Source organism: Pelodiscus sinensis, chromosome 3 (genome assembly GCF_052426305.1).
Source record: "Pelodiscus sinensis isolate ZL-2025 chromosome 3, ASM5242630v1, whole genome shotgun sequence".
Classification (NCBI taxonomy): domain Eukaryota; kingdom Metazoa; phylum Chordata; order Testudines; family Trionychidae; genus Pelodiscus; species Pelodiscus sinensis.
The window spans coordinates 196903525-196917006 of NC_143054.1; the positions used below are offsets into that span (position 1 = coordinate 196903525).

The following is a 13482-nucleotide window of genomic DNA, read 5'->3' on the forward strand; positions in this document are numbered from 1 at the left end:
GGGGCACGGGGCCACCTTTTGGTTGTGTGTTTGTACAGCACCTAGCGCAGGCCTGGGACAGGACTGGAGGCACTTGGCATTAGGGTAACACAAATAATAATGACAAGTAGACTCTCCCATCCTTGCCTTGCTCCAAGGAGGCATGCCATGGTCACGTTTCCTGTCTCGGGAGCTGTCCAGGGCGCGGCATTGTATTGGAGCTGTGCTCTGCCTCTACAGACCTAGTGTTGGGGACAGATTGGTTTGGATCTCCCCTCTTTCGGCAGCATTGTCACGGCGGGACCTGTCTCTAGTACACTTTCCTTCATTTTCTCTAAAGAACCTGTTTGTTGACGCAATCACCTTTCTTGTTTTGCCTGCGATTAGCAGTGGGGAAGTGGCTTGAATCTGGAATTGGGGGAAGAGAGCTATCCAACCACGTGCAGTGGGAAATGGATTGCTATTATTATTATAGTTCAGCAGTGCCTAGAGGGCAACTAGATCACAGCCCTTTTGTGCTGGGTATGGTACAGGCTTATAGTGAATGATAAGATACGCAAGTGGGCCGAGAGGGGGGTTATGAGAGGAAGGATCATGTTCTTAACCAGTTCTTAGCCAGAAGAAGTGCAGTCCTGGACCACATATCAAATTCTTGGAGAGCCCACCTCCCATCAGAAATTATTGTCCACCCCTGGTTTACATGTTAAAATCTATGTCCATGTAGTCATAGTTAATTGTACATGCATTCTCCCATACTCATGGGCTTTGCTTTACTAGTATTACCTAAACTTTAGTGCTGTGCACTAGATCTCAGCTAGGGGAACCCAGTAAACTAAGTGTTCTCTCTCACTTTTTCTCTCTACCCCTCCCTCTGTCTCTGTCTCTGTCTCAATTTTCTTTCTTCCTTTTCTCCTCCTACAAAGGGAAAAACATTAGCAGACTCCTTTGAGACATCGGCCCTATGGGGGCTGTATATCAGAATGTGTGTGTGTGCTTGTGCGCACTTGATCAGAGATTTTGGCTATGTCTAGACTGCAGGCTTCTTTTGGAAGAAGCTTTTCTGGAAGAAATCTTCAGAAAAAAAGCGTCTACCCAGCAAAAGTGCACCAAAAAAGCGATCTGCTTTTTTGAAAGATAGCCTCCACACTGAATGGACGCTCTCTCACATTTCAGCTGTGATTACTGTGGACCGAGTGGCCACCAGGGCACCTGTGCTTTTTCCTCTTTCCTTTTCTTTCGAAAGAACTCCCTCTTCCCCATCCACACACACCTCTTTCCGAAAAAGACTTCTTCCTTGTGGAAAGAGGTTTACCAATGTCAGGAAAAAAAAACCCTGTTCTTTCGATTTTTTTCAAAAGAACACAATTGCAGTGTGGACGTAAGTGAAGGGTTTTTTTTTGGAAAAATGGCCGTTTTTCCGAAAAAACTCTGCAGTGTGGACATAGCCTTTGTCAGCAGGGTCCAATGTGTTTGTAGTCTTGGCAGCAGTAATTAAAAAGAGGAGAGTCTTGACCCTGGTCTGGCTGTAGCTGGAAGTAATGTCTTCCTTTCTTGCTAATTAGTTCCCACCCTCGCAAATGCTGTCATGCCTTGTGCATCTTCCTTTCCTGTGCTGTAGGGTTCTATTCAATGACTGAGCAGTGTAAAGCAGCGGTACTCAGCCTGACGCTTGCAAGCCACAAATGGCTCTTTAATGTGTCTCTTGTGACTCTTTGCAACACGTGATATTAAAACATCACGGCTGTGTATACACTGGGCCACTTATTCCGGAAAAGCAGCCGCTTTTCTGGAATAAGCTGCGAGCTGTCTACACTGGCCCCTTGAATTTCCGGAAAAGCACTGACGATTTACTGTAAGAAATCAGCTGCTTTTCCGGAAAAACTATGCTGCTCCCGCTCGGGCAAAAGTCCTTTTTCCGGAAAACTGTTCCGGAAAAGGGCCAGTGTAGACAGTACATTAGTCTTTTCCGCAAAAAAAGCCCCGATCGCGAAAATGATGATCGGGACTTTTTTCCGGAAAAGCGCGTCTACATTGGCCACAGACGCTTTTCTGGAAAAAGGGCTTTTTCAGAAAAGCAGCCTGCCAGTGTAGACGCTCTTTTTCCAGAAATACTTATAACGGAAAACTGTTCCATTTTAAGCATTTCCGGAAATTCATGCCAGTGTAGTTATTGTAATCATGCCCACGTGATTTAATTATTAGCCAATCAGAATGCTTAGCCAGTTGTAGTTGATAAATAATAATGGTTCAGTCATTTTGTTTTGAGAATAATATGTGTATAAAACCAACTATTTCTCTATCATACTGTTTCAATATGAATAGATAGCACTGTGATCAATGAAACAATGAATTCACATTACTGTGGGTCTTTGGGCTAATGTGGATCATTACAGGCATTCCCCGGGTTACGTACAAGATAGGGACTGTAGGTTTGTTCTTAAGTTGAATTTGTATGTAAGTGGGAACTGGTACATATTGTAGGGGAAACTCTAGCCAAACATTTCTCCAGAGCTCAGTTTTATTCTCCCACACCTCACTTCCCTCAGTCCTTTATTCTCAATCTGAGGTGTCTGCTGAGAAAAGCCGCTCCGCATCTCCCTGGTCTGCTGGGGCGGGCGCTATCTTCGCGTCTCCCTGGTCTGCTGAGGGGAAGCAGCTAGTGCGGGTTTGCCTCACCCCGTTTGTAAGTAGGGAACCGATGTAAGTCGGATCCATGTAACCCGGGGACTGCCTGTAATTCGATTCCTGGACCACTGAGGTCTACAAGCTCAAGATAAAAAACCTGCACTGTAGAGAAAAGAAAAGAAAAGAAAAGAAAAGAAAAGAAAAGAAAAGAAAAGAAAAGAAAAGAAAAGAAAAGAAAAGAAAAGAAAAGAAAAGAAAAGAAAAGAAAAGAAAAGAAAAGAAAAGAAAAGAAAAGAAAAGAAAAACTATTTCCTGTTTTCCTTTTTCTGGAGTTTTCCTCTGCATATCATTTCTGTCCTTACTCTCGCTATTGCTCGCCAAAGATTTCTTCACCATGGGACACTTGGCCCGGCTGAGCCAAATGTGGGTTGCAGGAGCATTTGTGATCAGTCCCCGAGGGGAACTTTTCCGTGCTGGGTGGACTGACAAGTTGGTGCTTATATTGCTGTGGTTACTATGGTTGCAGTGCATAACCTAACTGGCAACACTAGGAATTAAGTTGTCTCTTGGATATATTAAGATGTATGTGTCAGCCTGTGAAAGGTTTCAAAATGCAACTAACAGCCCTTTACGTTTTCCACAATAACTCTTTAGGGGTTGGCCATAAAGAGACAAGGAGAGTCACTTATTTTTAACTGAGCAATCTGCGATGGCTTAGTTACGCTTCGGCTGAGCCCTGTAATGAAATTCTTCACCTTGCAGAGAAATATAGGGCCAGATTCTCTGATCCACCCCATTCCCATTGCAGGTTCCAGCTGCACAAAGGAAACTGAATTGAGCCATATATGGTCTGAAGAGAATGTACAGGGATGGAGGGGTTATCAGCAGTCATAAATCTGCTGTAACCTGTGCCATCCCCACTCCCAACCTAGATGGAGAAAAATCTTGGCTTGACTTCACAATAGCAGTGTAGATTTGCCATGACCTATGTGAAAAATGAACTCCATGTATAAGCCCAATTCCTTATATGGGTGCCACTCAACTTGGCATCAGAAATCCAGCTAGGTTCTTTCCAGCTTTTAAAGCATCTCCAGTAATACAGATTCTGCCTGTTTGTAATCCCCCAGGAGTTAATGGGTTTGCTCAGATGTGCTGTGGGGCAGAAATCCCATAGCATCTGTGGGACAGCATAGCTGTATAGGAGAGTATGTTGGACCTTCCAGGCTGTTATTACAAATGACAACCCATGAGCAAAGTAAAGCCAGCTTAACTTTCAGATTCCAGGCTGAGCTGGACCCGTGAAGCTTACATAAGGGCTACGTCTACACTGGCATGAATTTCCGAAAATGCTTTTAACGGAAAAGTTTTCCATTAAAAGCTTTTTCGGAAAAGCACATCTAGATTGGCAGGACGCTTTTCCGGAAAAGCACTATTTCTGGAAAAGCGTCCGTGGCCAATCTAGACGCGCTTTTCCACAAAAAAGCCCCGATCGTCATTTTCGCGATCGGGGCTTTTTTTGCGGAAAACAAATCTCAGCTGTCTACACTGGCCCTTTTCCGGAACAGTTTTCTGGAAAAAGACTTTTGCCCAAATGGGAGCAGCATAGTTTTTCCAGAAAAGCACTGATGATTTTACATTAGATCGTCAGTGCTTTTCCGGAAATTCAAGTGGCCAGTGTAGACAGCTGGCAAGTTTTTCCGGAAAAGCGGCTGATTTTCCGGAATAACTTGCCAGTGTAGACACAGCCAAGGAGTTCACCCAAAAAAATCTTTGGGAATCAGTGGAGTCAGGTGTTATCCCTGTGTGACGTGGTGATCATTTGTTAAATGTCAGTTCCGGCACTCACTTTTTTATTTGGCAAATGATAGAAATGTTACCCCATCTTCAAGAAACATCAGTGGTTAAAGGGGTAAAATGTGCAGCCCTGAAGAACAAAGTTAAGAGAGTAAATTTAATTTTATAAACTTCTTATAAAAATGGAAACTTAACATCCAACAAGGAAGCTCTAGAAAATGATGGAGAAACTTATCTCGGAGCCTAAATCTGGATTTAGGAGCATACCTCTAGGGACTTAGAATTCAGGTTTTTCCATCATAACCTGCAGCCGTGCACATACGCGTGTGCATGAAGGCAGAGCTCCGCTGGTGTAAATCTCATCTGACCCTCCAACTACATGACCCCACTTCTCATTTAAAACACAGGTTCTTTACATGGCTCGGGCAGTGTCAGGAAACGTTCACCTGAGCATAAATTACACGTACACCTGCTTATAGAGTCACCGTGGAAAGAGACTTTCGGGTATGACTTTTCAAACTATTTAAAGCCTGACAAATGCCAGTCATGTCAGGGTTAATACCAGAGAACGCTGGGGAACTGGTTTATTTCAGCTTTCTGCAATGGGACCTTTTGTCTAGGTGCGGCAGGATGAAAACGAAGCTGCTGTTGGATTAGATTGAATTCTTGCACAAGCATGACTTGAGGAAGTGGCTGGGCACCAGATTGCTGGTGTAAACGGGCCCCGCTCCAATGACTTCTCCGGAGCAGTGCTGATGAACGCCAGCGAAGGATCTGGCCCAGACTGTTTGAAGTTACACTCGAGAAATGGAAAATAAAGATTTGAGGAGACAGCTGCGGGGACGTCCTAGGCTGTAAAAAAAACCAGAGCAGAGTTTAGCAGATTGTAGATGTTACAGCCCCGTGACTGCTTTTAATCTGCCCTTTTAAGATTTCGCTAATGAAGTCAAGGACTGAATTACTCAGTGGCTTTTCTCTTCCCCAATCCTAGTTCCTGTCTAAATTGGCCCCCAGTGACCCAAATTACTTCCGATTGCTGAACCTTTGAAAGGTGTTGAGTGGAAGGAACTAGGCAGCCATCCTGTTTTATCCTCTGTTCAAAGTGAATTGCATGTCCTTTTCTTCCTAAGGCTCGTCTTCACGGCACTGCTAGCTTGAGGTATAACACAGGTCCTGCCCTTAATACAACCCCTGACCTCACAGTGAATTCTCTAAAGGTACGACTATACTACATGCTTCTTTCGAAAGAAGCTTTTTCAAAAGAATCTTTCGAAAAAGCTTCTTTTGAAAGAGATCGTCTAGACAGACACAAATTTTTCGAAAAGGCGATACACTTTTTTGAAAGACAGCACCCAGGCAATCTGGATGCTCGCTTTCAAAAAAGCCCTATTTGTGGTCAAGAACGTCTTTTTTCAAAAGAGCTCTTTTCAAAAGAGGTGTTCTTCCTCATAAAATGGAAAAAATGCCGCGTTCTTTCAATTTAATTTCAAAAGAACGCAGCAGCAGTCTAGACGCAGGTGAAGTTTTTTAGAAAAAAAAGCCACTTTAAAAAAAAAAAAAAAACCTGTAGTCTAGACATAGCCTAAGCCCTGGTCTGCACTAGGGAGTTATTTCAAAATAACCCTCCTTATTTCAAAATAATAAGTGGAGCATCCACATTACTTAGCCTGTTGTTTCGAAATAACAGGCTGTTTCTTTTTGAAATCTGTATTCCTGCTTTCTTTGGGGAATAACACTAATTTTGAAATAGTCATTTTAAAATAAAGGTAGTATGGATGCTCTGCTGCTGCTATTTCGAAATAACAACTCCCCAGAGCATTTTGAACTGTTTACTCCCCGGTGCTCCCTGGGGCTCTAAGTCGAGGTAGCGGGTCCACGTTAAGGGAGCCTGCCTGGGACTAATTTCAAGGCTCCCCTATAGTGAAGACACACTGGTTCGATTTTGTTATTTTGGGAGTTATTATTTCGAATTTAGTTACTTCGAAATAGTTTCCTAGTGTAGACACGCCCTAACTCGAGGGACTCACATAGCTGTCCCGGAGAGTACAGCTTCACCATCTGCCCGTGCTGCACAGACGTAACTGAGGGCAGAATTCAGTTCATCGCCTCGGGTTTTGTGCCTCTGAAGAGTAGTGGGCCAGCTTGCACTAAGACGTGACAGTCCCTCCTTGTGGACATACAGGGCTTGTGATGATGAGAGCCCGGCTCACTCCTCCTTATCTACATGTTTTCTCAGGTGGTTGCGCTGTCTTCGTGGAGTCTGCTGCGAGATTCAATCTACTACACACTCTCTGTTGTTGCCCTCATTGTGGTAAGTTTTTGAAGGCTGTTATAGAAAAGCTAATTCTCTCCTGTGGGCTTGTGTAGAAAAGTTCATTCTTTCCTGTGGGCCACATCGGGATTGTCACCAGGGTGCGCGCCCCAATACTATAGGGGAAGGGAACTGTGAGCCTCGAGGGCCGGATCCAGGCAAGCCAGAAGCTGCATCCAGCCCCCAAGCCTTAGGTTCCCCACTCAATGGCCTGACATCCAACAATTAACCCTTTTCAGCTCCCATCCTGTGCAGCGAGAAATGTGAGTGCTCAGACTTGTTGAAAGCCAGGCCGCAAAGGGAAGCCATACTCACGTAAGACTGGAAATGTAAAAACGGCTGCAGTTACATGTGACGTTTTCAGCCAGGCTCACACAAAATCAGGAAATAACAAAAGCGAAGTTTCCCAGAGCAAATCTACATGTTTGTTTCCTTCTATAACATCACGGTCATCTTGGACATGCAGCCTAAAATAAATCAACCCCTACCAAACTGGGGACAGAGCAATGGGGATCTTCTCATATTCACTTTAATATATTTCAAAGGTCAAGTAAGCATGGCGGTGAGAAGAGAAATGTTTGCAATTCCAGAATTTGTGTGATTGTAACTAGGCAACGCTAAAGTTTCCTGGCTGTATTTTCCTTCACCGTATGCATGTGCCTGCATACTGGGTACATATTCCATGTTCATAGCTCGTCCCTCCCCTTGAGACTCCCAGAAAAGAGTTTGCCTCAACTTGTTTGTGCTTTGCAATCTCAGCGCTGCAAGGTCAGCCTTCTGCAATTGATGAAAAATAGCTTGTTTTCAATCTGATTCATACCTCCACTCCGGTGCAGGAATAAAAGCCAATGACAGGAATGATGTGTGAAACAAAAGCTGCTTTGTTACTTCCACAGCTGGAGAATAATGAAGCACGAGAAAGTGGCTTTTGAACAATAAACCAACCACCCCATATATTGTAAAAAATTACCTCCCACAGGCAGAAAGGACATATGCAACATTTTCAGATGTTTGATTGATGCATTTGTTTATTTTTAATCCAAGAGGAAGCGTGGTTGTAGAAAGCTGCTTTGCTTCTCACCTGATCGGGTTTGGATTGTGTGCTTCGTTTGCAGGAGAGTTGCAAACCAATTGGGATGTGGGTGAGGTTTTTCAAGTTTCCCAGTGGTCTTTAATGACAGCTTTATTTTTGGCTGCTTCTCGGCATCCTAACAATGGCCTGATACAATCATACCTTGTGTGTCGTATCTAGCGTGTTCCTTTAATTGGGTATGTAGCTAGAAACTCAGACCATGAAACAAAACTGCCTATAAATAAAGTATACACTACTCTTCTGTTCTGGTTCCTTCTTTCTTCCCTCCCTAGCTATGTCTTACATGGAGGGTTATTCTTTGTGGCTATAGAGCTACAAAAGTCCTGTTCTTCACTCCAAAGTCTTCGGATATTTTTACTCCTTCCCAGGCCTCAGCAGCTCCTTGCTATCAATAGGGCTATGCCAATAGCCATTTGTTAAATGCATCTAAAGGGAAATGGCAGAACGGGGAGATACGCCTTCATTTTGAGAATTTCCCTTATCCCGTTAGTCATGTAGAAACCCCTCTACTTGATGTTTTCTCAGTGGGCATTAAAATACCTTGTTAGATCAAACAGGGTCAGGTTTAGGTGGTAGCTCTTGTTCAGTTGTTAAAATACATAGCCTGCCTTCCTCCCTTCTGAGACCCCCATCTCCCCCTAGAGACAACCACCTGACAAAGAAAACACCATCACCTTAACCCTGCCCCATGGGGGATGCTTGCCTTCCAGCCTCTCCTACCACAGAAGAAAGTGGGTGATGCCTAAGAACTATCCCAAAAGGATGCTCGCTGTGATTACTTTGGTGGTAGATAGCTCAGGGAAGGGAGTGGAGGGAAATCTAGCCTCACACTGAAGCAGAATGAGGGGTTTGTGGTCTATGGTGTTGTGGGGGGGGTAAGTGCCACTGAGTGAAGGAGTAAAGAGCATGTCCCGCTAGGTGGTTTAACTTTTCATTTCTTAACTTTTGAGATGTTGCATCAGGTTGGTTACACATGCTGCACCCTCACATGCTCTGTCCTATAGCATTGAATGCCTGAATGTTAAATAGTGTTACTCAGTTATGAAGGAATATGAAAACCTCCTTGGCACAAAACTTCCAGAGTAAAATGCAGGACCACGAAATCAAAAAGGGAGAACACCCACTTACTTCAATGAGGCGAGGATTTCCCATACAACCGTTCTTTCTTAGTGCCGTTCAGCATATGTGAAATTGCACTCGTCACAAATTGCACTTGGGTAGCACCTTCCGTTTGCGAGGCATGTACATGCATGAAGGAATTCGGCCTCAGCACATTCCCATAAGATGAGCTGAGACAAGGCAGTGTCTTCAGGCCCACGCCCGGCCTTTTCCCCACCATGCAGGGTGACTTATGGACAGACAATAATGACATAGTTCATTCTAGTGGATGGTCTGTGATTTGAAGTGAACCAGCCCCTCTCCTGCCTTCCCCAGATACGGGCATGTTGACACGAACCTTTATTTCACATTAACCATGAAAATAACCAGATTAATGGCATAGTGAAGAAAAGTGGAAAATTTCACAAAATACCAATGCAGGCTAGTTCTACTTATAACTGATCAGTCTTCCTCTACCAGTCATCTGAATGTTCCCTCAGACATTTTTTTTCTATGAGATAAAATGAGTTTCTTGGACATTGAAAGAAGAAAATACATTTTCTTGGGTTAAAACATACAATTATTGTCAGTTTTGAGACAGGAATGTATAAAAGCCAGAAATGTCCAAGCAGATCCCAGTTCAACAACGGACTTAAGAACATTAAGTGCATCCCTACTCAGCAAAACATGTAAGTCCCTTTGACTTAATTGGGACTCAGGATACATCTAGACAGCGGGGGTTTTCCGGGATATCGGAGGTATCCTGGAAAAACTCTGCCGTGTCCAGGGAACAAACACATTTGCTCTTCCAATTTTTTTTTTTGCGGAAGAGCAAATGCGCTCTTTCGAGGAGCCCTGTATACCTTGTTCTATGAGGAAGAAGGGCTCCTCCGAAAGAGGAGTCTTTTCTGCCATTTGACCCCGTCTAGATGGGTCCAAATGGTGGAAAAGCCTCTTCCGGAAAAGCAATCAGAAAAAGCTATGCAAATTAAGGAGCGCGATTTGCGTAGATTTTTCCTACAAATGGCTATAGTGTAGACCTAGCCTTAGGCTCATGCTTAACTTTTAGCATCGTTTATGATCTTTTGTTCTTTTAACAAATGGATGGTGCTGATCTCCTAGCTGTGACTGCTCCATCGTGGCTTTCGCTAACCATATATGGTCTGTGGGAAAATAAATATGTTCCCATTCATATTGAGTATTTTAAAGTTAGGGATCTAACATTAAATCACTTAAGAATCTAGGGTCCACCAGTGTAAACTGGCATGGATTAATTTACACCGGCTGAGCAGTTGGCTCTGTAACTCTTTTTTCCAAATAAAAACTGCACCCAGACCTTCTTTTAATTAGTGGTTGGCAAAAGAACATCTAATTCCTCAAACTATGTCAAAGTTAGCCTGCGGCTTGCCTTAAGATGAAAAAATTCAGAACTTCCGAATTTTAAAGGGACACTAGCCCAGATCCTCAGAAGCATTTAAGTTCCTAACTCCCGTGGATTTCTATAAGTGTTAGGTACCTAAATGCCCTAGAAGATGTGGGCCACTGTCAAAACTGTTAGGCCAAAACCTGTGGCCTACAGCTTATTTTCCTTTTTAATCACAGAGGTGAGTGTGTGTGCTTCTGTGTCCTGTTGCACCACAACTATTGTTGCCATATCAAAGCCTGGTGAGTGTGAGCGATAACCTGTGATGTTCATAATATATCACAGCCATTTTATCATCTGATAAGTAATGTCACTGATTACATTGCAAATGAAGAGGCTTGCTGTTTACAGAGTGTTCAGGCTAAGAGAGTGTTTCCTTTTCCCTGGGTTGTTCTCTGGTACCATACTAGTGCTTTTGCATGGCGTTTTCCTAATGAAACCACATGTCTTCATGCCATGTACAGAGGAGAGCAAATAACAAGCCATGAAGCTTTAGAGCAGCTGAGCTAAACATTCCCTCCCATCCAATAAGTTAAAACCAAAAACACCAGCCAGGGATTTCCTGGGATCTCAGGTTGTAGGGTGGCTGTGGCCTGAGGCTGCGGAGCTCACGGCCCAGCGTTGGCACTGATGTGGCAGTGCATTGACACTCAGCTGTTTTGGGATGATGCCCCTGATCCCACGCTGCTGTCAACATGTCGGCTATGCAGCGCTGGAGACTTGTCAGGGCCACATTCTAACAAATGCGACACCGAGCTAAAGGGTAAAAACCAGGAGGCCGTTTTCCTAGCTGTCTGGTAAGATAAAATATGCCGCATGATGTAAGTGTCCAGCAGAACAGGAGGGCTGGAGAAAGCAGGCACTTTGGCAGGACAGGCAACTCCACGCGGCACAGCTGTCCTCCTGGCGTTGTGTTCTCCCAGCATCCTGTCACGGCACGTTACAATGCCATACCCATGCCACCGCCTGAAAACAGTTTTGAAATGAAGCCTGTAGTTGTGGGTGACAGGAACCGGCACTGAAGATGTCCATTTGGTGTGGGGAAAAACTGGCACCTCCAACCATCACTAGTGGGGTATCTACTGGCATTCTTTCCTTCACATCTCTGCTCGCCCAGAGGCCCTGGTGAAAATAAGCGACGGAGCGTGAGTGCCATCTAGTGGTGACTGGGAAGAGCTAACCCTTAAGTTTCTGCTTTAAAAAGTCCAGTGTCACCGCTTTGTGACATGATGTTATTGTTATCTGGGAAGATTTGACACTTGGAGAAACAACATATTCCTTGCCCCCAAAAGCTTTGTGCGGTGTTATTGTATAGTAGGAATGGCAGGTGCTCAACACTTTTGAAAATCAGACCCTGGCAGCAGATTCTTAGCTGGTATAAAACACATGTAGCCTTCATTCGCTTCACTGGAGTGTGCTGATTTATATCAGCTGATGGGGAACCGCCCTTCTTCCCAAGGCATATGTTTATATCATGATTTCCATGGGACACCCGGTTTCTCCCATAACTTCATGTGCTTTGCTGCATGTTCAGGTAGCAGGGTATTTTCAGCTGTCATGTACGCTGTCACGTTTCATGGATAACGTGCCTTTTTTTTATTTCCCACAGTTTATTTATGATGAAATCGTTACTTGGTAAGTGTATCCAGCTGTCTAATTTCTTTCTTGTCACTGTCTGATTATATTGCTGAAAAGTCAGGGTTAATGAGTGTGGGGAAAGCTAAAATTCTGTAGAGCAATTCAGGCTCCAATTTCCTGCTCCGCAGGAAACCCAATTATCAGGTGGACTGGCATAACTCATTTTGTGAGCTAGGGAGGAATGCCCAGGAGAGGTTCATTCACAGCCTCCCCTGATGCAGGGAGGCAGCAGTGTCAAACTGCACCCTCTGTCCTCCCACATTCGCTCCCCAGAGGAAGTGCTGTCTACGTGGGCAAACTGGCCATACGGCATGGCCTTTAGTCACAGGTCTGCTGCCAGGGTGAGGTCACAGTGACTGGCAAGGGGCAGTGAAAGCCAGAGGGAAATGCCATGAAACATGAGCATTAGAAACTGTCTTCTCTAAGTTTGTCCAAATGTTTGAACTTGTACAAAGAAATGGAATAAAATGTATCTTTGTAAGAGCGATGTTAAAAACACAGTGACCTGAGAGAGCATGAAAAGGACAAAGGCCAGTTAAAAATCATGTACCTATGTTATTGATAACAATGTAGCTTAATACCGCTGAAAATGGAAAAATCTAATTTACTTTCCGCTGCTTCCTCTGTTTGTTTGCTGCGTCTCCCTCAGATTGGACAATGATGTTAAGCAGTTTAACTTTTGCTCATAGTCAGTTTATTTTCATTGTCAGGTTTTCTGTAATGCTTGGGTTGCAAACACTGCAGGGAGTTGCGGAGTTTTAACTTGTTCCCCCAGGGTGTTTACTTTTAATTGAATGGAGACGTTTCTACAGTTTTGCAGAGTTTTTGTTGCTGTTGTTGCTGTTTTTTCTTTTTAAACTAAAATTAAATTTGAGGGCAAAGGAGATTTCGCGGTGTCCTTTCAACAGAGAAGCCGAGTGCTGGGCTCTCAAAACAAGGAAGATGAATTAAGAGGGTCGGTGCTAAATCTGAGCAATCAAAAAGCCACAACTCTCTTTCAAAGGAAATGAGTCGTATTGTATAGAACTGTGGGGGATGCTTATAGCTGGGACTAGGGGCTTGTCACAAAATGTAAAGGTCTGGTTTGAGGGGAGGAAAAGAGAATGTCATGACTATAGTGAGGAGTACCTAAAGCCAGGGGCTGTGTAATTTTAATGCAAGTGCCCTTTATTTTGTAGTAGAAACTGCTAAACAAATCATGGCATCCCATTTAACTAGCAGTGTGAACCGTGCAAAGCTGCCTGTCCAGGGACTGCTGGCTCAGCTGGGTAGCAGCAGCGGCATGGGGAGGAAGCTGGAGAGAACAGCTGCTTCCCCTCGGCCAGCAGCCGTCGTCCTCTTAAGCCAGCTCTGGGAACTTAGTGGGCCTGATTCTCCATTGCTTTGCACCCTGTGTCAACGTGCACCCCTGTGCAAAGTGGTCCCACTCCGCTGCATCCATGACACGGGCTGTCCTTCCCAAAATGTCCAAGCTACGTCTTTTTTTCCAGGTGGGATCAGAGGAGCAGTTAGAATCCCAGA

The 13482-nt window shown here is 44.3% G+C and overlaps 1 protein-coding gene across 5 annotated transcripts in view; it reads left to right on the top strand.

Annotated features, from left to right (window-relative positions):
- SLC24A3 (solute carrier family 24 member 3) overlaps nucleotides 1–13482 on the top strand; it is a 347553-nt gene that overhangs the window by 285194 nt on the left and 48877 nt on the right. For all 5 annotated transcript variants that reach the window (XM_075925773.2, XM_075925774.2, XM_075925771.2 and 2 more), the window contains 2 exons: nucleotides 6635–6709; nucleotides 11933–11958. In XM_075925773.2, coding sequence (XP_075781888.2) covers nucleotides 6635–6709; nucleotides 11933–11958 — 101 coding nt within the window. The remainder of the gene's footprint in view (nucleotides 1–6634; nucleotides 6710–11932; nucleotides 11959–13482) is intronic.